Here is a 27,876-nt window from a genome sequence, read left to right as displayed (position 1 = left end):
CGCCGGGGCGGAGCGGGCGCGGGCAGAGCGCGGCGCGGGACCGGTGGCGAAGGTCCGTGGCGGGATCGGCGTCGCTGCAGCTGCAGACGACCCCCGCCCCGGTCGGCCGTCCCTGCAGACCCACCTTCGCCGCGGCCGGAGGCGCGGAGCCCGGAGGGAGCGAGTCCACGCGCGCGGCGACGCGGCTCTTTCCCTCCTAGAGAGGTCGAGCTCACGGCTCTCCGGACCCGCCTGGCGTCCTCACCTCCGGCTGGCCGGCCGGCTGCGGCGCCCGGGGCATGGCTTCGGCGGGCAGCGGCATGGAGGAGGTGCGCGTGTCGGTGCTGACCCCGCTGAAGCTGGTGGGGCTGGTGTGCATCTTCCTGGCGCTGTGTCTGGACCTGGGAGCTGTGCTGAGCCCGGCCTGGGTCACGGCCGACCACCAGTACTACCTGTCCCTGTGGGAGTCCTGCCGGAAACCCGCCAGCTTGGATATCTGGCACTGCGAGTCCACGCTCAGCAGCGGTGAGTGCCCGGCGCACTGCGACCGCCGCCTCCCGCCCCGGACTGCCCTGCGCCCCACTGCCAGGACCTCCTCCGCCTCTCTCCTCACCTTGTGTGTCCCCTACCCTTGTCTGCCCCGTCCTGGCCCTTCGCGGACCCTCGGGCTCCAGCCGCCTCCCTGATGTCCACCCCTTTCCTCTCCCCAGTCCTGGTTGCCAAACCCAAGGCTCTGTCCCGCTCCCTCTCCCTCCTCCTGTGGCCATTCCTGGGGCTCTGGAGTAACACGTATGCTATTTGGGGTGACTTATCATTTAAGGCGAGAACTCTGTGGCCTTGTTAAAATTGCAGCGCCTTCCGCACCCCCGTTAAAAGAGCAAAAACGCCCCAACTCTACCGGGATGCTCTGTGTTCTCCCGGTCTTCCGGGCTCTCTCCCTCCTCTCTCAGGAGGCATCTGCCTGAGTTTACGTCTTAGTGCCCACGTCCCTGCGTCTTCTACTCCACTTTATCTGGGTTTTCCCCAGTGCGTTTCGGTCTGGACTTTATTTCCTTACACTTCCGAGGGATATGGAGAGTTGGGAGAGGGACAGTCTTAATTTCCATTCCTTTTTTGGTGACACCGTCGTTGGTTGTGAGTTGCTCTTCTCTCCAAGTACCTCCTCTCTTGTCCAAACCTTTCTTTCTCTTCGTGAACTACTCACAGAAGCCTGGAACTTCATAGTTTATTTAGCCAGCACTGGAAGCTGCAAATGGATGGGATAGAGGGTGGAGAAGAAGGTAGTCACTGGGGCTACCAGCCTCAGGGGGCCTTTACTCTCTACTCGACCCCCAGTTGCCTTCCCCTGCGCCCCAGTTACTCCCTTAGCAGAATTCTGCCAACTTCCGATTTCTTGCTGCAAACCCTTTTCCTTGCTAATCTTGATTCTTCAGCTGCTGGTGTATCAGTGCAGAGAAAGGGGAATAAAAAGAGAGGACCTGCCCATGATTTTACACACTTACACACACGCACTCCCGAGAAACTCATTAAATTCCTTCGTGACAGTTTCATGTCTTCCCTGGGACTATTTATAAAGCTCTACTGGAAACGTTTCAAGTTCCATGAAAGTTGAAATAGCACGAAATCTCCAAGAATCTGATTGACTTTTGTCTTTGGTTTCTTGTTATAAGAGAGATTAGTTCACTTGGTTAAGTCTCTGCCATAAATTTGATTTTCTGTTGACAAAAGGCTTTTTCTTTGATATTTCTTCAAAATTCCCATTGAAGGTTTTCGGCTTTGTTGCTTAATTCACTGTGGAGGGGACTGGTTGGCAGCAGGAGGTCAACATTTAGGTCTTTTAATTCTTTCAGGGTTGGTTGTTTACAACTCAAGATAAAATAAATCGGTAAAATGCCTTTCTTCAGTAACCAAGGGATCCAAATAAACTTTGGAGAAAATATCTTTTCTTCCCCCTCTCCAATAGAAATGGAAATTTATGTAGGAATGCCAGCTTCAGAGTGTCTCCTAAGCAACGTGAATCTTTTGCCCCTTTCTGTCTCCTGAAATAATAGCCCCCTGATTGCATAAAGACTTTTCAGCTAGGTTAAAGAAACCAGCTTCAACTCCTATTTTCTTTTCAGGCCCTGATCCTTTTCTCTTGGCCAGGAATGTGGGGCATGGGGAGAAGCCAGTTCGTGTTTTTGAGCGGTATGCAGTGCCTGCTAATCTTTCCTTAATTGCCTCCATACCCATTTATCTCGGCGTTTTTTCCCTCTCTAGGCTAGAAAATAGGGAGACAGGAGCTTAATGCAAATGTAGTGATAATAGGACTGGGCAAGGTAAAAATCAGAGCCTGGTACAGTTTCTGATGTTTTCCCCTAAATCCGTTATTCTGCCCTCTTGCTGAAACTCATACCCCAGCATTTACTCCTCTTTGGATTCCTGAAACTCAGCTTTAGTTTATTTTGCTTCAAAACTAGTTTTCATCCTAGAAAAAGTATACTTCATAAGCAAATGGGGGTGGGGTAAAGAGTAGAGGTGGTTGGTTTGAGGCTATCTGGAACAAGTTCTTGGCTTTCTTTATGTAGTAGCAGTTCATTTTTTTCTTCCCCAAGGTGGTGGTGGGAGAAGGAAACAAGATATGAGAAATTGCTCTAGCTCCCCACTTTACAAAATCGGCATTCTTCCAGTGTTCCATGGACTTGAAGCTTCTATCCACCAGTGTTTTGAAATGAAGAGGGAGACTTGAATTGAAACGAGCAGTGCTTTCCTTGCCTGTTCCAAAGGGCCAGCAGCTCTTCTCAGTCTGTTTGCTGTGTGGAGTAGCAGAAAGCAGGGAGGGAAATGTCTTCTCTGAAGATTTTAAGAGATCCACTTCATTGTCTCTCGAAATGAATTACCTCGGGAGTAACCAGCAAGGACAGTTTTACAGAAGGCCCTTCACCAGGATCATCAGGGCTTAATTAAAAACCTTTGTCTTAATTAGAATTAAAACTGCCTGTGAAGAGGCCAGCTTGTATTTACGGAAGGGAAATTTCAGGAATGTTTTTACTGAGGACAGTATGTCCTACTTAGGCCCAGTTCCTACAGAAACTTTCCCCTAGGCCATTATTTTAAAGCTGCATTTTAATTTTGGTACCAAATATGCGTCGTTTGCTGCTTTTATAACCTGCTTTATAGTTTTAAGCCAAAGCAGAACCATGTCTTTTGTGTCCTAGTGTGTTGAAGGTTGCGTCAGCACTTCTAGTCGGAACCAGTAATCCTGGTGTCAGTCAGTGTAATGTTTTTCTCCAGTGTCCCAATTTAATGTAAGGGGAACAGTCCAGGCATTTATCTTAAGCTTTAAGTTTTCCAAAAAGACAAATGAGAAAATGGCTAATTGACTCTCATTTGTGATGAAAACAAACAAAAATAATAGAGTATGCTTGTTAAGAAGTTTAGAATCAGTAGTAATCACATGGCTGCTGGCCATAGAATTTCTAAGGATGGGTTTCCCCATTACTAATTTTCGCTTTTAATAAATCCTTTCTACTGCATGTTTAATCTTATTTTTTTTAAAAAATAATAGTAATGTTTTAGACTTTTGCTTAGTCACATTTAGTTGTGATAACTTTTTTAAAATATAGTTGTTAGGGTTTCACAGCCATAACACTTACGAGAGAATCCTTTGTGCAAATAGGATTACTCAAGCGTATACAGAGTGCTACCACCCTGCACTTGACATCAAATATGCAATATAACCTCTAGGGAGATTGTATCTTTCTTCTTTAAGATTTATAAATATGTAGGTTTTTCATATAAAGCAGATTGATATTTTGATGTCTGTGTGATTTATTGACTAAGCAAAAAAACAAGGACATGCAGATGGCCAAATGAACACATTTTACTGAGAGTTATTTGGAGATATAACAAGTGTATTTATCCATCTTTCTGTCCACAAAATACTTGATCAAATAGTGCCTTTTTCAGGGAATATTGTTAACATCATTCATGCACTGTCCTAAAAATAGCTGCGTTTGTAACATGAGTCACTGGCAGTTTTGAAATGGCAGTGCACACCACTGTATGCTAATAACAGGTGAATATTATTATTTTCAGTTGACAAGAAGTTCTTTTAAGAGCGCTTATATGTAGCTCACTTTTTTAAATGGTAGTATAAAAATCCACTCTAAAGGGCATTATAAGAAAACCTGTCTTAGTTGGTAGTTTATCTAAACCGAACTGCCTAAATACCTGCAAATCTTAGAAAACCTGAGATACAATGATTCTGAATTCAGACGTGTATCATCTGTGCTTATTTTAAAGCCATACCTTAATTGGGAAACAGAATTTCACTGGGAAACCTCACGATGAGATTTACTCCAGGGATGGTTCAGCTTGCTGCTTGAAATGAGTTGATATTGATGCATGTTTACAAATAGCTCTGCAAGCCTGGAGGTCACACCTCATCTGGAGTTATACCCTCATCTGGCTTCCTGAAAAAGAACAGAAGTAGAACAAATGCTGTTTTACTTAACCTACACAGTTTAGATGGGTGGGAAATGATACAAAGAGTAGCACTTAGCACCAAAACTTTCTCAAGTAATAGTAAACCAGAGGAAGCCAAGTATAACTTATTTCAAGATCTTCATGATGATTTTCTTTTTTAACATCTACTAAGATTTTCAAGCTCCCCAGATTGACTTTTATAAAGGACATTTTAATTTGTGGGCAGATATAATTCCTCTTCGGCTCACATTTATAGAATGATTGTAACCTCCAGGGAGCCATTTAGATCAATCTTCGTCAGCTAAGGGAGTTGATGGGTGTGTGAGAAGCCTGGCCTTTCATAAAACATTTCAAAACAAACAAAAACATATCTTAAACAATAGATTTGGCCTGCTGTCAAGAGTACATTTTGGGAATTTCTTTACTGTTTAATAGTGAGACCATAGATAAACCCAGTGCTACTAGGTGTATTCATGAAAAAGATTATAGCTGCTTCAAAATAAGTCCCTAGAATACCTTATCTGAATACTGCACTGAACTTCTATATGAACTATGCTAAATTATAACATAGTCCTGTAGCAGGGCAGGGTAGGGGTTTGGAGAATACATGAAGCTTTGGACTCAAACTGCCCTGAGCTTGGCCATTTACCAGTCTTGTGACCTTGTACAACTTTATGTCTACAGATGGTTTGTTATGAAGATTAAATACATGAAAGTACCTGCTCATTAGGGTTGTGTTTCTTATTGTGTATTCAGAAAAACTCAAAGTGATTTTTTTTTCAATAATCGAGGACTTTTCCCCCCTTAAGTGGTAAACTTTCATTGCACTGAACAATGAAGTGCATTGTTAGTTTCAAATTGAAATTTTGATAGGTATTACCTAGTATTTAGTAATGCTCTTGGTTTGGCCATGATCACAAAACCGTTATCTAATAGCTACCTTTTATTCAGTACTGTTACAGGCCAGACATCTCAATTATTCCCCACGTCACAATAAACTTTCAATGTAGCTGATGTTATCCCTATATATTTTTGAAGAGATTAGAGATTTTTCTAAGTCGTACCAAGTTCTCAGTCAGTGGTAGAGATGGGTTTTATCCAAGACTGTTCCAGTTGCTGGGAAACAAACCACCCCAAAAGTTAGTGGTGTAAAATAACAATCATTTTATTGTACTCATGACTTCTGTGGGTCAGGAATTTAGAAAGGGCATAATGAGGATGGCTTGTTTCTGCTCCAGGATGTCTGGGGCCATAGCCAAGGGTGACTTTGACTGGCTGGGGACTGGAACATATGAAACTACAGGATCCTCTTCCAAATGATTTCACTGGGTTTGACACCTTGGTGGGAATGGCTAGGAGGCTGGATTCAGCTAGGACTGGCCTTTCTAGCATGGTGGTCTCGAGATAGTTGGACTTCTTACAGGATGAGTGGTTTTCTCCAGAGGTCCTAAGAGAATCAGGCTCTGTCTGAACTAGCCTGGGAAGTCTCAGAGGAGCCATATGGGCAACCCAGATTCCAGGGGAGGAAAATCTTGATGGATCAGCGGCAAGGTCACATTGTAGAAGAGCATGTAAGATAGGAGATGCTATTGGGCCACATTTACAGCATATAGTTTGACACTGAAGTCTGGCTGCAAATCTGCATTCTTTATTGCCTCCAAAAACCAAGAACTGCATAGCTTCTTAAGAATTTTGAATCAATTATATAAATAATGTTTGGATAGGTCAAAATCTTCCCTCAACCAAACACATGGCTTTAATGATTGGTCGCTTGTAAGCGGTTACTTTGGATTTGGCATCAAACGAACTCAAGGACCTAACCTATCCGCAAATGGAGAACTTTTTCCTCTCTATAACGTTAGGTCATCTTTGATTTATAGTCTCAAATGACCACGGCTCAAACTGATTATGATTCTGAACTGTTAATCTGCTACTTCATGTTGCATGACACAGTTTTAGTCTTTTTTTGAAAAAGTTTTGTGAGTCTGATGAGATGCTTTGTACATGAATACTAAAACATTAAAATTCCAGACAGGAGCCAAGTTTTGTAGTGATAGAAAGGTATTTGAGTTAGAGTTGTTTTGTGTGTGCTTTTTAAAAATATATTTGATAACTGCCCATATATTGAATGGTAAAATTATAGCACATTTGGAATAGAAAAGATTTTTTAAATAATCCTGCCAAATCGCATTTTCTGCATGGATTAAGAAAAACGAGGCAAGGCATGATGTTAAAGACTAAATAAAGAGATTGTATTTAGCTGTCGTCTTTTTGTAGGGTGGGTTTTCAAAATTTCCTATGATGTCGCAGATCACTGTTGACGTTTGAAGGATTGTTGAATACTATATGGAATTTTGGATGAAGAGGTTAAGGATTACATGTGAAATAATAGATGTCCACTTTTTATAAGATTATCATCCGAGATTTGATTTCACATAGAATTTAAAGAATCTTCAAACAGACTCATGTTGATAAGTTAGTTAAGTTTTAGATGTTTATTATCAAATTTACATTGTTACCATGGCTAGTCCTTAAGAATCAACAGAGGCTTTTTAAAGTTTCGCCGTGGTAGGGTACTTTAAAACAACTGCTTAATTTTAAGTTGAAAAACAATTCCAGAAGTATGTGGAAGCCAGTCATGTAAGTTTCTTAAACAGATTAAATGAATATAAATTTCCCTAGATCAACTTATTACTGCGTTCTGGCTTTATTTTTTTATTTTTTTAAGATACATTTGTTTATTATAAGAGACTGATGTTTCCTTAAGCAAAATTTCGTCCTCACATGCCAAAGGCACTGACAAATCTTAACAGTTTTTTCAAAGTGTTGGATCATCTCCCTTGAAAATTAGACAAGGACACCTTTCCTTACCCTTTTTTGCTCTTATATTTATGTAGGATTTTGAAACACGAGAAGATCATCAATTTTCTATTGTAGTCTTGCTTTTGGCACCAAAGGCTTACATTAAAACGCAAAACAAACATCCTACAAAAATGAGGCAAAGAACCAGGAAGAAATATCTGGAAGGTCATTTTAGTCTCTACCAGTTTATTATAAGATTTAAAATGATAGTTTAATGAGCCATACCTCAGGATAGTGTCACATTGATTCTATCTTTTTTTTTTGATTCTATCTTTTCAAAATATATGTTTATTAGGCAAAAAGATGTTAAAAAATAGAAGCTGGGACCCCTGAATCACATATTCTCTATGCATTAAAAGGCACATCCACAGAAGAACTCAAATTTCCATCACAGAGAGTTTTATTGCTGTTGTGCTTTAAGATCCCTAAACCAAATGTTCATCAAAATGCTGCCATAGTGGTTTGTGAATGCAACCTGGAATCTATTTCTAGCTCCACTAGGTGACTTAAAGACAGATGAAAATGGCCTCTCCCCTCTTTCCTACCTTCTCACATGTACCCAAGAAGCTAACTTCATTGAAACATACTCATTGATTTCCTAGCAGAGAGTAGGCATTATCCTGGTACAAAGTCAGCCAGTCAGTGAGCCAGGCACTGTGCTGATAGATGATGAATGACACAGTTTATTTTAAACAAATTAATGAAATAATATAAATGTACGAAGTGCTGTAAAAGAGGAAAAATAAGTTTGATTTCTGCAGGGGAATAGAAGAAGGGATCTCATCTAAAGAGCCTTGCGAACAGGGAACTGGTGGGGCACTAGCTTGCCAATTTCATCCCCTCCATATTTACTAAGGGGGTGTCTTAATACTGATGGTGGGTGACTGGTTGTCTTCTGTCTTCTCTTTGATTATTATTAGCTACCATAAACCTATCACAAAAGCTTTTTATTTGCTTAGAGGAAGGTCACCCACTCCTAGTCCTGGTGTGGGTTTTCTTCTTCTTGCTTTTCCAAATAGCCAAGTTTTCCAAATTGTAGCCTTCTTAGGTTTCCCCCGCCCCCAAAGAGTGGAGAAGAAAGTGTTCCATATAACTCATCAGAATGTTATAGAAATACTATGATTAAAAATCACTTTTGAGAAATACCAGTACCCATTAGATAATATTAGTTACTATCAAATACTAATGAAAGCTTTCTAATATAGTACATGGTAAGAAACAGCAATTGTTAGCAGTGATGGTGTCTTTCTTTTTGTCTAAATACTGAAACATGCTTTAATAGTAAGCTTCTTTGCTAAGCACTGTATACAGTGGTTTTATTTGGGGGAGAAACACCATTTATTATGGTGTTTAGATGATAAATTGCATTTCCACCAAATTTTCTAAGATAGAATTCTGTGAAGCAACTAAAATGCCCCCTTTATTTGTTAAAGAAAAAAAGGATGCATATCCTTCTAACAACACCAAACAACTCAAAAGGCTTAAACAGAATTTTTGTGGACTGAAAAGTAGTAACCTGTCTGGCACTTTTAGACACCTAGAATTTTTAGAAATTTTGGCAAAATTGAACTGCCTTGTGGTCATTAAAGTTGTGGCTCGGCATTTCTCTGATGTTCCACTTCACTTTGTGCAGCACAGTACACATAGCATTTAATATTGTTTATCATTTTATAAAAGACATGGCTGTTTAACTTAAATATTTGTTTGCTCATGAAGAATGTTAGTTTTGATATTAGTTGGAGAAAAAAAGGTGGTTATTTTAATTATTGATATTAGAATCAGAATTCTTTCATTGCCTTTGTTTGTGTCTATATTTCATGGAATAGTGGAAAATTAATGCAACACTGATGAATTTCAGTCAGAATGCAACTCAGCCAAAAAAAAAAAAAAAAGTTTAAACTCCATCAGTAATGGTTTCGGTTTCCCACTTCATTTGCCACATGCAGACTAACTTTGAAAAGTTAAGTATATCTTTTGATACCTCTGGAAATATTTCAGCTGTTAGGTCTATAGTTACCTTCCTGTTACACAAAATAACAGCACTGTTTTGGTTCGTTCTTCATATACGAAGATACAGCCTTACTCTCCAAACTCAGAAGTATTTAGCATTAATCTCAAATTCTTAAATTATGTTTGATCAAAATAATTAAATGCCATAATTCTGACAACATGAGCTAGTCAGGAAAAAGACATGGTCTTCAGTGAAGAGATGGATATCTTGCACAATGTGGATTTGAAATGTAATTCTGTAACTGAGCTTTTTTTTCCCTTAAACAAATATAAACCATCCCAATGTTTATGATTCCTGATGGTAAAATGAAATTAGCAATAATACTGAGTTCACTTTCTGAGTTCTCGCCAATATAACATAAATTTAAATGTTTAACTAAAAATATGTCCAAGTGAATAAAGGTATTTAGAAGAACTAAATGTTAGTAAGGGTGAGTGAAATAATCAAGTTCATGTGGGTGAATTAAGAAGATGTTGTGGATGACTTGTGGGATGATGTCAAGATGATGGGTTGAATAGTGAATGATTTTGATAGCAGTCATGGATATCATTTTGGTTCATATAATTTTCTTTTGGAGAATTCAGAAGTGAAAATATAAATGCCTGTCTGGCAAATTTAAATGTGATTAAAAGAGTTATTAAAAATCAATATTTTAATTTGTGATGAGAATTATAGAAAAGTGAGAATCATTCATTAAAACGTTGAATACATTTAGGGAAATACTACCCCACCCAAACTCTGGGAGTTTAATTTGTAAGATTAAAAATATTTCATCATTGCATTTTAATTATATCTGATTTCCTAGAAGTGACAATTGTGTACTTAGGGATTTACATACACTAGAACTAATCTCAATATATAAACAATACTCAATATATAAATAATACCTACAGAGATAAATAAATTAGCCAACCTTTGACAAGTTAAAGGTTTTGAAATGAGATGGTTGGAGGAAAGCTTGTGGTACATTAACCTTGGCTCAAAAGTGTGGAAAATGTACCGTTATTAAGATTTTGCCTTTCATGAAAATCAGAAATCAATTTTGACCGTGAACTCCCTAAGGGAATGTGAATTCCCCAATTTGACAGTTATAATGTGGCTCATAGAATTTCCATAATGTAGTGGCAATTTCAGAACGGTCTCATGTTATACTGTAAGGTAAGTCAGCACAATTCTGTAGAATACTAAAGCATTTATAGACGTTGGAAATTCTGGTGCCCCCTAATAAAAATACCTTGAAAAGAAGACTTGAATTTAGTTCCTGAGTTGCATATTAATGGTGGACTTTATATTATTGTGCGGCGAGGGGTGTGTGCTAATCTAAAGTTCTTCTTTTTCCCCCTTTTAGTTCTTCTGGTTGGCCTAAGATTTAAATTGACATGAGACAGATTAACAGGAGAAAGTAACCAGTTTTATTACATATGTATATACAAGAGTTCCATAAGAATAGGGCTAGAGGACAAATTGGGCAATTGAGGCTTATATGCCATCTTGAGCTAAGGAGAAGGGGGGTGAGTAGTGGTTGGACTTCAGTGGGGAGAAGGCAGTTCACATGGAGATGGAAAAGCAAATGTTTGATAAACAAGTGTTTGCTGGACCATCTTAACAATGAGACACAGAGAGAACTTTGATCAAAGGGGCCTTGCTAGGTTCCTCCCTATCTACCACACCTAGTTCATATTAAAATATAGTTATCTGTGATGGTAACTCTCTTCCTGGAGCAAGTCCTCTCTAAACTATTTTAGGCAGTTAGGGAGAAGGTCATAGTTTCCCAAGTCTTTTCTTAAAAATAACCAGCTTAAAATAATGTCCCCAAAAAGTCATATTTTGGAGTGGCAAATGCTGCTCTCCCTCATTATGACATAAGGACTGCCCAATTTTTGTTCTGTAACTACAAGGGAAGTATAACATTTTATATATATATTTATATATATATATGTATATATATATATATTTATATATATATACATATATATATATACACTACACACACACACACACACACACATATATATATATACATATATATATATATGTATATATATATATATATATATTCCTATTATCTTTTCCTTTTTTTTCTGTTAGAGCAAGCACTGGTGGAGAAATACACACTTACCTTGAACCTTGGTTTCCCCAGGGTATAGGTCCCAATAGCTCCAGTGCGGCACTGTGTCAACTTTGCCAAAACACTCTTAAGTGGAACCTGATATATACCCTGCCTCATTTCCGGTTTGTTTTCCAGATCTAAAACATTCCTCCCAGCCCATTTGAGCCCTCACTGGTTTATGTACCAAAGATGTACATTATTTCCTCAAAATAGATTATCACTTATTCTCTCAGGTCTTAGAAACCAAACTAACATTTTAAATCAGCTGGCCTGACATTGAACAATGACCAGCTTTAATTGTGCAGAGCAATGCAATTTATAAAACAGCACCATGGCCACTGATGTTCTGCAGAGCTGGTTTCTGTTCACTGCTCCACTACAGTATCAGTATATCATTTATAGAAATGTGTAAAACTAATGCAGAGTAATAAATCTCTAAGGACTTTTAACACTTCATCTGACTAAATACTGTGAGGGCTATGAAATTAGGAAACTAAGATTGATACAGAAATTAACCAATTAGGAGAACTTAGATGATTTTTTTTTGAAGAAATGGGGCTGAAAATTGAGGATTTTATGACATTTTAATTTCTTTTGCAAACACCGAATATGGGATAGTAAGTATTTGTGGCATGCAAACCTTCTAATGGAAAAACCATTAGTGTAGAGACACGTTTTCTGGTCATTTATTATCATATTACTGTAAAATTGCCTAAGTCCTATAATACACAACAATATATTTTATATGTATTCTTATTAAGTTTATACTTGATAAATAATTATCTCTGTGTAAACATGAAGCCAAACTTATTTTAATGGCCATTAGTAGGTATCTGGAGAAGTATTTTTCATTGCTTTTAAATTCTCCATATTCTAGTCTTGTTCTGTATGAAAGAGAGAAATGGTATCAGGCCGATGTACATAGTGCTTGAATTTAGCTCACCTGTAAGGCAGGCCCTAATATTTGGGCAATGGATTCTAGCTCTCTACTGAAAGACATGACATCATAAGCATTTCTCAGCTCCATAATGCTTAGTGCTGAACCTCTAAAAGTGCCCTGGGCTCCCTTTACTATGGTAGCCATATTGAACCATTTTTTCAGCTTCCTGATTGATGTTCAACTGGTCAGCAAGTTAAAACTTTGGTCCTGGGCAGCCTGCCCAAGTGAATCATTCCAAATGGATATAATGACAACAATCTCCAAACTTGGCACCATCTGCCAGAGATAAAGCCTCAATACTTCACTTTGAGTCCCAGCCTCTGGCCAGTGGCAGACATGGCCCAATTCTAGTCCGTCTTGGAAAATAAAAAGGCTTTTCTGTTTGAGCAGTCATATCTATGGTTACAGACCAAAGGGAAAGGTAGCAATAACACAAAAGTGGTGATGCTGGTGACATGCCTTTTTTGACTTTATGTCTAGAGTGACTTTTCTCATTAGCCACAAGCCTCAGTAAAAAAAAAAGAAAAAAAAAAAGGACATTTAGAAGAAAATCAGAACTGGTTGTATTCAGTTACTTTTTACAGCTATTTCCTGTGCTGTTAAGAGGTTCTCTTCCTAATTAGGTTCTCATCCCTTTTAATAACTTATTCACCTGGTGGCTTCTGTTGTATTTTATTCATTTTCCATATGAAATAAAGTATTACTGTTTTAAAGAAGTTCAACATTATGGGAGATTAGGATTTTTTTGCAGTTTTCTATTGCTAAAATGGATAAACATCACTTTGTATTCCTGTATCACTCATTTATCAAATTGACTTCATTATGATTTATTATTGTCTGAGAGGCCTTTACCTACAAAAAAAGTTCAACATTTAAAATGGTACATAAAGTCTAGACCAGGAGTCAGCTAACAACACCTAGAGGGTCAAATCCAGCTCACTACCTGTTTTTGTAGATAAAGTTTTATTGGGACATATCCATGCATTTTCATTTACATATTGTCTATGGCCGTTTTCACACTACATGGCAGAGCTGAGTAGTTGCAGCAGAGACCATGACCCACATAACCTTTATAGGGAACGTTTGCCAGCATTTTTCCTATCTTAGGCTATCTTTACACAATGCAAATAAATATATGCATTTTAGCTAGGATGTTTAAAGTAGAGAAAGTGATCAAATTAATTCCCAGTTTATTTTAGGTCAGAAATAGAAATACTCAGATGTATGGCATTTTATGCGTATTGGGCTATGTGAAAGCTCATCAGGAAAAGGCAATCTGTTGTACCTTTAAGATATTTTTAAATGAATAAATATTAAGTTATGTCTTAAAATACTTTAAAAATTCTCATTTATTTAAAATAATTTATAGGAAGTTGCTAAAAGTAATAATCATTTTATAAAAATGATAGTACAGCTAGAAAGTATTCAACATAAGCTGTCTTAAAGTCTCTAGGAACTGGATGGATGGATGAATGGACGGATGTATTTTATTATTTTCTTTGTACCCCAAATACTTTAATATAATGAAAATTTGATTTCTTATTCAGAAATTTCAACTTAAACTTTTCAGGATTTCTATTATGTTAACATGCAATATAATTGCGTCATGTCTAAACTTTTTCAAAGAAATTTAGAGACTTCCAAATGTAAGGATTTTTTTTTTTTTGGTTTTTTTAACTCAAAGCTGCATGCTGTTATGGAGTAAAAAGCCATAGTATGGCTGTCCTTTTAAACTCTAGTTGAAAGCCAGATATATTTTTGCTTGAAGTGATATGGCTTTGTTACAAATAGATAACATAAAAAAATACTCTCCACTTTCTTGTGATTCATCTTTATATTTTAAGAAATGCGGATTTGTTCTGTTTTCCACCCTTTGTTTGTTTGTTTCCTGAGTGCAGTGAGAGTTCATATTCAGTGTCATATATCCAGAATGTATTAGGAGGAGAGGATGTGGAAGAGCACCCTTGAGGCAGGGATATACAAGTATAAATAAAAGAGGAAAATATAGGGTATTGTAGCTCCCTCCACTCATCCCTTATCCTACAGCGGCAAAGAGTGCACTTTGAAAGGTTTCTGGAGAGATAATTTCAACGTGCAGAATCAAAATATCACGAGCTCTTGACTTTGGATAGACTATGTTGCAATTTAACCATGGAGTAAAGTCTCTTTTCATTTCCTGCACATACATTAAAGTGAGGGCCAGAAGAGGCATCCTGGGACTTGTAAACAACCTCTACTGAAGAATATTTTCACCAGTATCATTTTCTGTGATGCTTCCTGAGCAAGATAGTGCATTCATATATTCACTTTGCTTCTTCTTAGAGAACATTCTACTCTTCTTATGGAATGGAAAAGGAGCCAGTTTTCTGTCATACTGTTTCTACATCTTTGTAAGAAATGACAAACGCATTTCAATGAGGTTTATGTTTCACTCAGGGCATGTACAGAGGCCTACACATAGTAAGTGGTCAATGTATGCTTACTGTTTCCGTAAATGAAGAAACGAGCTGAGCAGCCAGTTATAGTCCATTCTGGGTCCCTGGGAATATTTCATTTTAGAAACCATCCCTGTGGTAGTAAATACGACAGTAGTAGTAAGATTAGAATGAAATGAGAGGGAAAAAACAGTAACAATCCTTCTGATGTTAATTTGCTGGGGATATTGTTTTAGTGGGAGGCGAGAAAGGCAAAAACTAGTTTTGTTTTTGTTTTTTTGTGCAGAGAAGGAAGGCTTTCCAAGAAAGGACAGCAGTTGAGAAAAAAAAAAAAAAGAATATACTATTGCCATACACAACATGAATGAATATCTGAGACATAAAAGCCAGATACAAAAGACTTTATTCCATTTATATACAGTTTAAGAACAGGAAAATAATCCATGATGATATATGTCCATCAGTAGCCTGGGTGGGAGGGTGACTATTGACTGGGGAGAGCAACGAGGGAATCTTCTGGGTGATGGAGATGTTCTATATCTCAATCTGGATTATAGTTACCTGAGTGTATATATATTAAAAGTCAATCAAGTTCTCTACTTTCTGTACTTAAGGTTTGTGAACTTTGTAGCTCAATAGAAAATCTAATAATAATAATATGAAAATAAGTCGTGGAGGGGGCACCAAATTTAGTATGAATGCTTATAATAGAGTCCTTGGAAGAAAAGCATGGAAAACCCCTGGTCTAAAAACTCTGCCAAGTTTAATTTAGGAAACTTTTCTGAATAAGGACATTTATAGTAATTTTTTTTGCAAAACACTTCAAATCCCAGGATGGTTAGCATACAGTAAATTCACATCTATTTAGTTTCAGCAAGGTGAAGGCTGCTGAGCATAGTTTTGTTGATTCCTTGAGGACTTATGCTTAAAAGCAATGTCTTTCTTTTTTCTTTCCAGATTGGCAGATTGCTACTTTGGCGTTACTCTTGGGCGGTGCTGCCATCATTCTCATTGCATTCCTGGTAGGTTTGATTTCTATCTGCGTGGGATCCAGAAGACGCTTCTACAGACCTGTTGCTGTCATGCTTTTTGCAGCGGGTAAATATATTCATTACTTTCAAATTGGTATTAAAGTTGCATGAACCTTTCTACCATCCTCCCTTCTCATGCAGAAGCAGTATGTGGTTGTTGCATTATGTACAAGTTGAGAGGCATTCGTTGTTTTTTAAGGTAAACTGGCTAAAAGTTTATCATGTTATCAGTTTTTAGTGTGTTAAGTGTTTCACAGAGCACAGTGGCAATTTCTAAAGTTTTAAAACATGAATAAATAATAGTTCTTGACAGGGCTGTTGCTTTAGGGATTACAGCAGATGTATTTACCAGCAGTCTTTCTTCAAATCCAGTTTTTTTCCCCCTTTCTTTTACTGCCCCCTTGGTAGTCTTAAAGCATCATTATTTTTTCTGATGTGAAACTGGAAAAAAAAAACATCCAACATATGTACCCTTAAAGGTATAAGTCTGGACATAAACATAGTTATACTGAAAAATTATAATGTATAACTTGAAACATTAGACAGTTGAATTGAGGTCAATTGCATACTAATTAATTTAACAACCATTATTCTGTGGAGCACAGCTTGGCTTAAAATATCAACTAATGTATAATGGAGATTTTACTAAAAGTCAGGAAGCTATTAAGAAAAGGAGTTTATAAGACTAAAAGCCTAGTACATTATTTTGTGTGTTTAAATTTTCATTTAGAATAGCCTTAAATATATTGTTCTTTTTGACTCAAACTGAAATATTCTTGTGGTACTTTCAATTTACCCTGTCAATCATATCTGATTTGAAGACTGCAAAATAAGCCCTTGTGACTGTCAGTAATGAAGACACTAACAGAACCATCTAGGCTGTTAAATGGATTTTTTAAAGCTGTTTAAATATGGGACTAGATGAAATTTCTTAGGATTTGAAGGGTAGTTTGAGCTAAAAATGTAAAATCAGAAGTATTCTGCTGCCCCCTGCTGTTTGTGTTCATCTTCTTATACTGATGAAGACTGGTCAGAATGGAGGTGTCATAAAAATGAAGATCCAAAGCACTGAAGAAAGCTAGAAATACGTCTAATTCAAATCTCTTAAGTGACTTGCTCAATATCGCATAGTGGCAGATCTAGTGGTTCATTCATTACTCCCTCACTCATTTATTCAACTCTATTGAGTGCCTATTACTGACTTCTGATAGAGTGGAAAACATTACAAAAATATTTTGAAGTCTCAGGCAGTGACCATTGATCTCATGTGTAATAAAAGGTCTCTATTGTGAATCATATAGTACAACATGAAGATTCTCCTAAGGAATCCAACACTATTCTCTGGTTTATTTCTTAGTTCATAGATTTACCATGGCTCTATTTCTATTTTTAAAATGAAATAACTTAGATATTTTAGCTGTAGTATGTTTGCCTTTGTAGCTAGGATTTATTAACATAGTGATTAGGTAATCAATTATAGAATTTCTTGATAGATTGTTCTGACATGACATACCATTCTTTAAAACTGGAATTATGTTTTGAATAATTTTTAGAATACTCAGATATTTCTGATTTTAGGATGATAATAGAGGTATTCTAGACATTCTCTTATAAATATCCAATATTATTATGCTACCTAGTTACTATCCCATTTAGCCTTTAACTTACCATATAATGGCATGTGCAGCATCTGTAAAGTGGTGTTTAGAGAACCCATGATAAAACTTGCTTAGAAAAATAACTAGAAGTTTCCAATTTTTTTTTTCTAAAAAAAGTTCTGTATGTTTTTCCAAGTATGAAAATATGAAAATAAGTTCTGGTTGTAACAGAAAACATTATAAATGAACATAAGTTAAAGGTAATGGATTTGGTCAAAATGAAGATTTTGATTAAGCTCTCACTGCCACAAATATTAGTAAATAATAAGATAATGAAAGGAATCCCTACAGCAATAGTAATGTAGTGTTATTCTAATGTAGTGAGACCTAAAATGAGCATTATACTGCTACATTTTTAAAATGTGCATGTGCTGAGATTTAATTTGACTCATTCTTTTTTGACACTGTGCTTATGGAAACTTTTTGAAATGACCTTTAGTTTACTGTTCACTTTGCATATAAGCAGGGTAAAACTTGCTGGTTATTTGAATCATGTCATGAAAAGGTTTCTCTCCCACCTGCAAAAGCCATTAAGGAGTAGCCTGTAGCTGATTTCTAGAAAAGATATTCATTACACATAATAATCTATTATTGATTTAGGCCTAAGATTAACGAAGTTGGAAAATCTGCATACTTGAAACAATGCTAGCTAAAATAATGGTGGTTTATTTTGCTTGCTTCTTAGTAAACAAACTTATACTAGTGATTGGCTTGTCTCATTTGTAATTCAGTTTAGTGATTCTTTGGAATGTGTATTTGGAGACATTGCCCCTTTTTATTCATCTTGGTGTACTTGAAAATGGTCTGCATTTCTCCTCTTTTCTCAAAATGTTTTCTTCTCCAAATAATATCAAGCCTTATCTTGGTGTTTACACATAAAGAGAATGATATCTATCTCAACAAAGAAGTATTCTCTCTTTTCTTCGGCTGAGACATGTAGCACGTAAAATAAAAACAAACATAGCACTACCACATAGAAACATCTGGCACAGGACTACATATTTACTTAATTCAGTACCATGTGCTGTGCCAAGTACTCTCAGGCACTCAATAAATAGTTGAATGACTGATGGAAAGAAGACTAAGGTATGTGGGTTGTAATGTGGTAGGGGAAAATAAGCATGTAAACAACTAGCTAACTGTAATTGAGTTTTTCTTGAACCTTTTCTCTCTTTGCAATTTATGAAGCAGTAAGTTTCTTTATGTAACCACAAAGCTAAGACCAAAGCAGTTCAAGAAAAGTAATAGTTATAAAATGATTTTTTTGATTTATTCACGTTTTCATTCATTTAACAAATATATGTTGGCCATCTATAGTGTGTAGCTATACTTGGTGTTAGATAGTATACTCTAAGGGTTTTTACTAAAAGCTGATGATTCTCATAAAGAAAGATAGCCAAAGAGATTTTAAAGATTTGTTTTCTTTGTTTTTTTTTTTTTATCTTTTTCTCTGAGGTCCTTAATTTAGGGTGGGCTTGTTACCTGGTTGAGTACTTGTTAGAAGAGCTAAGAGCTAGCCATCACTGCAGCCCATCTAAAATGTTGTCCCATGTTCCACAACTCTCTTACTTACTGGTCATAGAAGTCTAGATTTCAAAATTAAGATGTTATCTATAATAATAATAATAATTAATAATAATAATAATAATAATAATAATAATTAAGCACCTACCATGTGTCATACTACTAGACCTTAAAATTAGGTATTTCTTTTTCTCATTTTTATCAGTGAAGAAATAGGTTCAGAAAGGTTAAATAATTCCCCAAGGTTATCCAACTAGTAAGATGCAGAGCCAGAGTTTCTAATCAGGGCATCTATCTGACTTGAAAACCCAAGCGAGGATTCACGAGTCACCTTTACTTGGGTATATGTAACATGCAGAAAAACAAGAGCAGAAGCAGCCTTGAATTGTGAGTTCACCTGCCAGCTGTGTGCCGCAGTCGAAGCCCATCCTGTAACTACAGTTACTCCACCTCTTGGGAGCAACACCTGAAGGTAGACATGAGATGTCATAAAGATCACAAACTGATCAGGGCAGTATGACTGAACCATAGCACATCATGAAAGCTGTGCATGTTTCCAGTGGAATTGACTAGAGCATATTTCTTATTGTGTGACTGACAATGATAGATAATACATGATGAAATTCTGATAACTGACATCTAGTTCTCACTTAAGACTTAGTGAAATTAGAGCAGTGTACTTGAAACAATGCTAGCTAAAACAATGCCTCTTTCTGGGTCCTCTTCTTTTGTTGTCTGGCTTTACAGATCTTTTTAAGTCCCACTGGGACTTAGGATGATTGCTTGCTTTTATTCCAAGGCCTTTACAATTCCCAGTAGAAAATTCCCAGTCTTTTATAATTCGTATTTTAAATAACAGAATCCCCACTAATTGTTTTATTAACGATGTTTGCTTTTTGTTATTTCTGCAAAAAGCCTCCTGTAAATGAATGTTTATGCAGAATGATTTTTTTTTTCAGATTCCTACAACTGCTTTCCATCTCTGAGCTATCTCTGATTAGAGGCTTGTGTTTTGTAGCCCTCCTCACCATCCCATAACCCAGTGAGATGGCTGGAGGTATTGTGAGTCTAGATTTTGACAGGAAAATCAGAATCCAGCTTAAATTAAAACTAAAAAAAGAGTTCTATTCACAGATCTTTGTTAACATCAAACTATCTTTTGGCTAGAACAATTTACAGTATCATTGCCAATAATTTCTTATGCACTACTACTTTTAGTAGTTATAGATTATATTTTAAAAAGAAAAGAAATTGATAACTTCATATTAATTAGCCCTTAATGTGCAAATGTTTTTATTCTCCAAATAATCATTTCCTTTATGTACATGCTATATTTAGGGACTCATCTGCTAATTCCTATCAATGCTCCCTTTAAATTATCTTATAAATCTGTAGCTTCTTTTCATATACCACCATTACTGCCTTAGTTGAGGACATAACTCTTCATTAAGTAGATCATCTCAGTCCTCCAATGTGAACTTCCCCTACTTTGTTTTATTTTTCTGTGATAACATCTGACTTAAAATGACTATGTGACTCCTTCCTTTTCCTTTTCTTAGAATTCAGTTATTCAGTTTTTCTTTTGTAGTCATTTTTTTACATTCTCTGATCTTTCTTTCTCTCTGATGTCACCTTAGTCAATACAGCAGACAGGTATCCATGCATGGACTAACCTTCTAAGGGCCTGTCTTTCTCCATTCACCTCCCCATTCAATCTGTCTTGCACATAAACACATGAAATGTAGTTCTGAAATACAGATCTGTTCTTGTCACTTGCCCCCATTGATTTCCCTAGAGGCAGATCCCGAGACAAGGAATCAAGTGCAAGTACTTCATCTGGGAGGTAAAAGAAGTGATAGAGAAAGTGAGTCAGGCAGCCAATAAAGAGTACGTTATCAAACCAGTTGTTAACTGTAAGCAGCTGGAGCTTAATCCTCCTGGAAAATCCAGACACCAGGTAGAACACACACCTCAGAGTTATCTCACTGGAAGGAATAGGGAATGGAGTATTTATGAACAAAATTCTGAGAATCATTGGTAAGGGCTGTTGGTGATGATGGGAGATAGAAGTGTTAATTTCCCAGAATGCTGGGCCTGCCCTACAGTCCGACTAGAAAGCTTGAGTGACCAGAGGAAAAGTCAGGCAAAGAAGTATACGTGCTGACAATTATTAAGTCAGGCTGACATACTGGAGTGATGAGGATGAGATGTATGTGAATAGAGCATCAACAGCATGTACAATTAAACTAACCTCTGAGATATCTCCTGTAGAAACCAGTCTATTATTTTTTATGACACACTAAGCCTTTTATAGTCTGAACCAAACATCTCCATCTGAATGTACTCTTCATTCCACCCATGCGAATTTTATTTTCTATAGGCACACCTTCTTATACCTCTTAGCTGCAGACAAACTGCTTCTTACCACAGGTCTTTTCATCTTTCTCTTCTGACCAAGTCCTGTCTGCCCTTCAAGAACCAATTCAAATGATGCTTCCTCTTTGAAACCCTCCCTTTCTCCGGACAGAAGTAGTGCTTGAAATATTGTTAGAGCTCAGTAAACATGTGATGAATGGATTATAAGTGAACATACCTCTACTACTACTATTGGACACATTCATTTGCAATTATCTGTGTGTGTGTGTCTTCACCTTAGAATATGAAATATCAAAGGGCAAGAGCCAGGTCTTGTCTCATCTGCTTCCCCCAAAACACAGTGGGCATCCAATAAATGTTTGTTGAATTATTCAAATATTTCCTTAGAAGAAAATGTTGAATATTTCAATATCGAACATTATGAGTATTTCAGTATTGAAAACATTGAAAAATATCCCCTCTAAGAAAACTATCAGTAACAAGAATTAGTACCTGCAAGTTCTTCTCATGCTTCTATCCACACAATTTCATGGTCAGTAGTCTTGTTGTTGCCTCTTTTTAAAGAAGTGGGGAGGAGGATTAAAATGAAATTCAAATACCCTTCAAATTCTGAAATGCTACCTAACTTTACCTTTGTTGTTTCTGAGGTAGAGCATAGTGATTACCACAGCCAGTGCCTATTATGTATCATTGGTTGGTGGTAAACTAGAATAAAGTATGGTGGTATTTTCTTGAGTTCTGAACTCATTAGGTTTGTTTGTTTCCTTTGCAGCATCTACAAAAGGCAGGAAGGCATTTTTACTTGCATCTATGGATTTTATTAAATGGAGTTATATTTGTTTTCTCAATTTTGCTATTACATGCATGTTTTCTCAGTGATACCAAAGAGTAAAGTAACTCAGAGGCATAAAGCATTTTAGGGTAATTTCCATTTGGCTACACCACTATAAAGTTTTATCTCTAAGAAAACTGCTCTGGAGAGTATGCCAGTGGAGCCTCATAAAGTTGTATTTCCACTTTTCCTCTAGAGAGAAATTAAGTCATTATATATTATACCATGAAGGCCAAATAGTTGCTAAATAAAACACTTTGAAATGAAAATTAAAAGCAATCTAGCTAAGCACGTCACTCCAGGGACTGGCTGATTCACAAAAGAAGCAGTATAGTCTTTTAGAATGTAATGCACATCAGTTATTACTTCTGCTCAAACTCCTTTAGCAGCTGCCCATCACACACTTAGAATAAAATCCAGGCCCCTAGCCATAGTTCACACGATCATCCCTGAATTGGCCCCTGCCTATCTTTTCCCTCTCATCTCATGCTACTCCCCTGTTGTTCTCTGTACCACAATCACAGCATCCTTACTGATACTCCACTGCACTCAGTGTGTTCCTGCGTCGGTTTTGCACTTTCTGTGCCCTCCACCCAGGTTGCTCACTCCCCCCACTGTATTGACCTGCACCCCTCACTTCATTCAGGTCTATGCTCTAATGACTCCTCCCCAGAGAGTCCTTCAGCTCTCTATCTGAAGAGCATCCTGCATCTCTCTGCCTCTTATTTTCTTGCTTTCTTATATTTTCATTGTCTCTTAGCAATACTTGCTATATTCTGTATTTATTTACAATGGACTGCCTACCCATGAGGGTAGTAACTTTTGTTACCAATGCCTTAAACAGTATCACTTTAGAAACATTCAGATATTTATTGAATGAATGAATTTATTGAATGAGTTCAGTCCTATCTTACCAGGATCAGTCATCATTTGACTAGTGACCAGAGTATAGAAACCTTAAGGAGAAATGCATTTATTTTTTTCACTTACTTAGTAACTTTGGATGTTTTCTTCTGTAGCTCATGGTTGATAGTAATTGATTTCTTATTAGTTTTCAGACATTTAAAACATGAAAGCACTCTTTCACAAAGGCATAAAGCCAGCTGAATTTTTTTTTTAAATTAATATACATTTAGCATTTGCCAATTGGAAATAGATGAAGTGTGAGTTATGTAATTTGCTGTCAGTTGTCCTAACAATGACTTAAACTTTTTCTGAGTTTTTTAAACTATAAACGAGGTGTGTTTTCAATTTTTAATGGAAGACATCATCTCTTGTGTAATCCAGTGTCTTCCATATAAAAATAACAGAATAAATACCACTTTATTTAGATATTTTTAAAAACCTCTCTCCTGATTAATTGGCTTATTTTATTTAATTATGTATGACTCATCACGTTTCCCCATTAGCCCTGACCAAGAACTAAGATTTAACTAAGAACTAAAAGCTAAATTTTGTGCTCTATTGTAGTAGCCTTATTAGCCTAGTTTTTGTAGTACCATTATCTCCCCTGCCTTCATTGACTTAATTCTTTTTTGAAGGTAAGTGAGGAATAAATATCTAAATGTCATCTGTTACATCTAATAGAAAGAGTATATAATTCGGTGTGGCTTCTTGACAAAGATGACTTTCGAGCCTCTTTTTTAAAGATGGAGAGGTATAGACTAGATGGGAGGAAAAGAATGAAAATAGTTTTTGATCGGAATAATATGAGCAAAGACATTAAAGTAGGACTTGCTAGAATATTGAGCTGAGTTAGATGATCTTGAGAGGCAACAACAACAAAAGCATGTCTTGAGTCACAGTTGACCAGTTTCATCAGCGCAAATGAATTCGAATTCTTCGAGAGCATAAATAAATATAATAAGGGTTTTAGCTTATATTCGGGGTCACTATTCTTGGGGAGCTTTTTAATAGGTGTTGTATAGTGGAACAGTTTAGCTTAACCTAGTACTTTTTGCCATAATAGTGGTAATTATATATGTGTGTGTAGAATGAAAATTACTACTTTGTATGTTTATATAAATTACTATAATGCACTAATTATTATCACACTATTATAGTGATTTACTAATTATTAATAGTGTAATTCTTACTATATTATGAAATAGTGTTAAAGAAAATTTGTTAATATTTTAAAGTATTTACCATCTAGAATTCTTCTAGATGGTAAAATAAGCAATACTTCAAGTGTTTTTTTTTTGTTTGTTTGTTTAAAAAGTAATTCTCATACGCAAGTGTATTTATATGTTATTTTATTTCCTGTAAATGCATTTTTCTAATTTTCCTTTGCTTTTCTCTCAGTTGTTTTACAGGTTTGCAGCCTGGTCCTTTACCCAATCAAGTTCATTGAAACTGTGAGCTTGAAAATTTACCATGAGTTCAACTGGGGTTACGGCCTGGCATGGGGTGCAACTATATTCTCGTTTGGGGGTGCCATCCTTTATTGCCTGAACCCTAAGAACTACGAAGACTACTATTAGAACCAATAGTCTCAAATTGGAAAAAAAAGATCCAACAAGGATTATGTCTGCATCTTTTTTAACTCACTATTTTCTAAAACACTTGTGGAGCATCAAGCAGTTTGCTCAGTTGATTTAATATCTTTTGCCTTTTGGCTGTCAACATCATAACCAGCTTTTACATCCATTTTAGGGACCTGCACAAATTAAGAGAGCTGATTAGACATAGGCAAATGCTGCAAACTTCCAATATGTTCATGTCATTTTTCTTGACAAGTGAAGGGTTTGTATGAGAGCAATCATTGTGAAAAACTAGTTGGAATGAGAAATGCCTGAATCTCCTATTGCCTGCAGGGGAGCAGCTGGCATAAGCCACATTTAGAAGTTCCTCTGCGCTGACAAGGATTTCACTGTTAGAGTCCTTATCACCTGCTTTTCCCACCCAGTAACTTACATTGACCATTGATTATTTGCTTGAGTGAGCTCTTGAAAAGTGAACAGCTCATCAGTATCTAATGAGAGTTATGAATGTAACTGGTTAATGGTACATATTCCACCTTCAAGAGTACTCTTTTTAATGGGAGATTATGCTTTGGCAATCAACATTTCCCTGGGAAGGGAGTCAAGACTTGGAGACATGTGCTTTTTATTATGTGGTCAGAAATGGTGCCTCAGCTATATTTAGAATGAGGAAAACTGGGAGTCTCTGCTTTCCCTGGGGCAGCTAGAGAGAAATATGCATGAGTTGCTTTTGTCCTAAGTACCCTTAAATCATTTACCAAACGTTATAGCAAATAATTGTGCATATATGACAAGCTTAAATATTTTTATAGAAGATGGACCATTAGTATAAATGGCAATAAGTTGTTCCCTAGCCCTACACTTGCATTTGCCTATTACACATTAATATTTGCTCTAGTGAAGTGATTTGAACACTAACTTGTACACATTGTTAAGAGGCTTAGATGGATATTCATTCACACTTATTTATCATACAAAAGTACATATACCGTAAGGCTTTTTGCTCTATGTTCTCTACTATTTCACTGGACAGTTTTAATAGAATTGTGTAAGAAGACAAATTGAAATGGTGTTATTCTGAAAATAATTTTCCTGTAAGCACTGTAGTTTAAAAGAGAGTAGCAATTAGGATGATCATTTTGTTTCAGGTTTATTAAAATAGAAGGCTGCCTTTTTTTCAAGTATTTTAAATGTCTTTATTAAAAAATAAAGGAATAGCGATAGATTTATATAAATGTCTAAATGTCTCAGTAGAGGAATAGAATTCATCGGTTATCACCTGGTCCTCTGAAGTTAAGGGACTGATTTGTGCATACAATTAGGATGGATTTATGTTAAGGGAATTATTCGTTGACTGTTCAAATGGAAGGAAATATCAATAATAGGGAATAAGTTTGCAACCGATCTCACTGCAAACTTGTTAACCCTGTTTAATATACAAATTTGGATAGTTTAATTATAAACATATTTTTATATCAAATATACAGCTCTAATATAAAAGTTATAAATAATTATTTTTGTTAACAAAGACACTAAAACAGTATGTCCTAGTTTTGGCCCTCTTGCAGAAAGAAGCATTGGAAAAATAATTTAAAACATACCTATGTTCTCTTGTGTTGCAAAATCTGTTAAGAGCAGGACCACATCAATAGTATTTAATAATTTGCTTTACCTCCCAAAGCAGAGTTGTGCTTTCAGCTTGTCTTAAGAACTGTTGCCAAAACAACAGGAAAAAAAAAAGAACTATTTTATTATTCAGATGCTTAAAAAAAACTCTTATGACTTTTCTATAGAATCACAAATTATGGAGAACCAGGCTAATTATTTTAGCAATGACAGACAAAAATGACTAAATGCATCCTAGAGAAACCATTATAAAAGTATATGGTTCTATATAGAATCATAAACTGAGAGAAAATTTTCTAGGAAGATATTAGTATTATGGAATCTTTTGAAGCAGTTTCCTTAAGAAATACATAGTAAAATCTGGGCCAGACTGTCTTGCAGTTAATTACATGTTGTCAGAGCAGCATGAGAAATACGGCATTTGTTGGAAAGGGATTTCAGCTACTAAACACTCTCTATTGTGAGAGAATCTCTTTATTCCTAAATAATGGAAGAACAGTACTTGGATGCTGACATCAATGAGGCACTTTTCTTAATCCTACTGGAGGATGCAGTGTGCTGTGAGACAAATATCACATCTCGAGTCTTACCAAGTTTTCATTCTGTCAATATGACAAACTGGAATGTGACAGAATATGTTATTGGCTAAGGCACACATGTTTGCAGTTTGCTGAAAAGTAGATTTCTTATATAGCATTTTCCCCCTTCCCAGTGAAGAGCCCTGTGCTATATTTCTACCATCACTAATGTTTGAACGTGTTTCATTGCTAACCAGGTCAGTGTAACATGAGTTGTTGCTCATCTGAAATACTATTTTGTCTATCAGAATAAACACAAGTGAATTTTCCACTTACATTATGTCTTTGCATCTTTAGGTTTACGTGATGTTTTCTTATAAGCAAAACCGTTAACTGTAAACCCATCGTTTATCTTAGAGAGAGATACACATGCACACATATAGCAAAAAATAATCAGCAGGGCTAGTTATTTGGATTTCTTGCACAAAACTATTTAGCTTTTTGTAAGTTCAACATGTAAATTTTAAAGACAAATATAGAGAGTCATGTGTTTGAAATATAAATGATATATATGGATTAGCATGTACCTGTATATTATTAAACATGCAATGAACCGACTGGTAAGTGACGTCTAATTGTATGGCTAGCAATGTAATTTATTCAGACTGTATTTTTGTACAGAGCAGCGCACACTAACCTATGCCTCTGTGTCCTCTTTAATGCCTAAAACTGTGCCTAGAAATTTCATCTGTCTTAAAAAACGAAATATACTTCATGCTGTTTATGCTATTAGTTTACTGCTGTTCTATATTTATTATTTTTAAATATATGACATGTTTAATACTACTTAAATATGAATTCATGGTATTCTGGTCCTTTTTTCTAACAATCCTCTGGGGGAAACCTGTTTATCACTCCAGTGGTTTTGAGTTTGCAGTTTCACGATCAGTTCTTTTCATGATTTTTGTAGCTGACATGAAGTTATCTATGTGGAAAAAAATAAAAATAAAAGTGATTTCACTGA

General features: G+C 36.4%; 1 protein-coding gene across 1 annotated transcript; it reads left to right on the top strand.

Moving 5' to 3' along the window:
• Positions 1-27,876, top strand: TMEM47 (transmembrane protein 47). The gene is made up of 3 exons (XM_011378476.2): positions 1-504; positions 15,762-15,902; positions 24,530-27,876. The coding sequence occupies exons 1-3, from the start codon at positions 279-281 to the stop codon at positions 24,706-24,708; spliced, it is 546 nt and encodes a 181-aa protein (XP_011376778.1). The 5' UTR covers positions 1-278; the 3' UTR covers positions 24,709-27,876.

This window comes from Pteropus vampyrus, unplaced genomic scaffold (assembly GCF_000151845.1).
Source record: "Pteropus vampyrus isolate Shadow unplaced genomic scaffold, Pvam_2.0 Scaffold340, whole genome shotgun sequence".
In the NCBI taxonomy this organism is placed as follows: domain Eukaryota; kingdom Metazoa; phylum Chordata; class Mammalia; order Chiroptera; family Pteropodidae; genus Pteropus; species Pteropus vampyrus.
This window is presented reverse-complemented; position numbering and strand designations above follow the sequence as displayed.

Bases quoted from the DNA above. Each gene is read 5' to 3' on its own strand.
- TMEM47 (XM_011378476.2), top strand. From the start codon at position 279: ATGGCTTCGGCGGGCAGCGGCATGGAGGAGGTGCGCGTGTCGGTGCTG. The intron at 505-15,761 runs GTGAGTGCCCGG...TTTTCTTTCCAG, and splicing joins CGAGTCCACGCTCAGCAGCG to ATTGGCAGATTGCTACTTTG. The intron at 15,903-24,529 runs GTAAATATATTC...CTTTTCTCTCAG, and splicing joins TGTCATGCTTTTTGCAGCGG to TTGTTTTACAGGTTTGCAGC.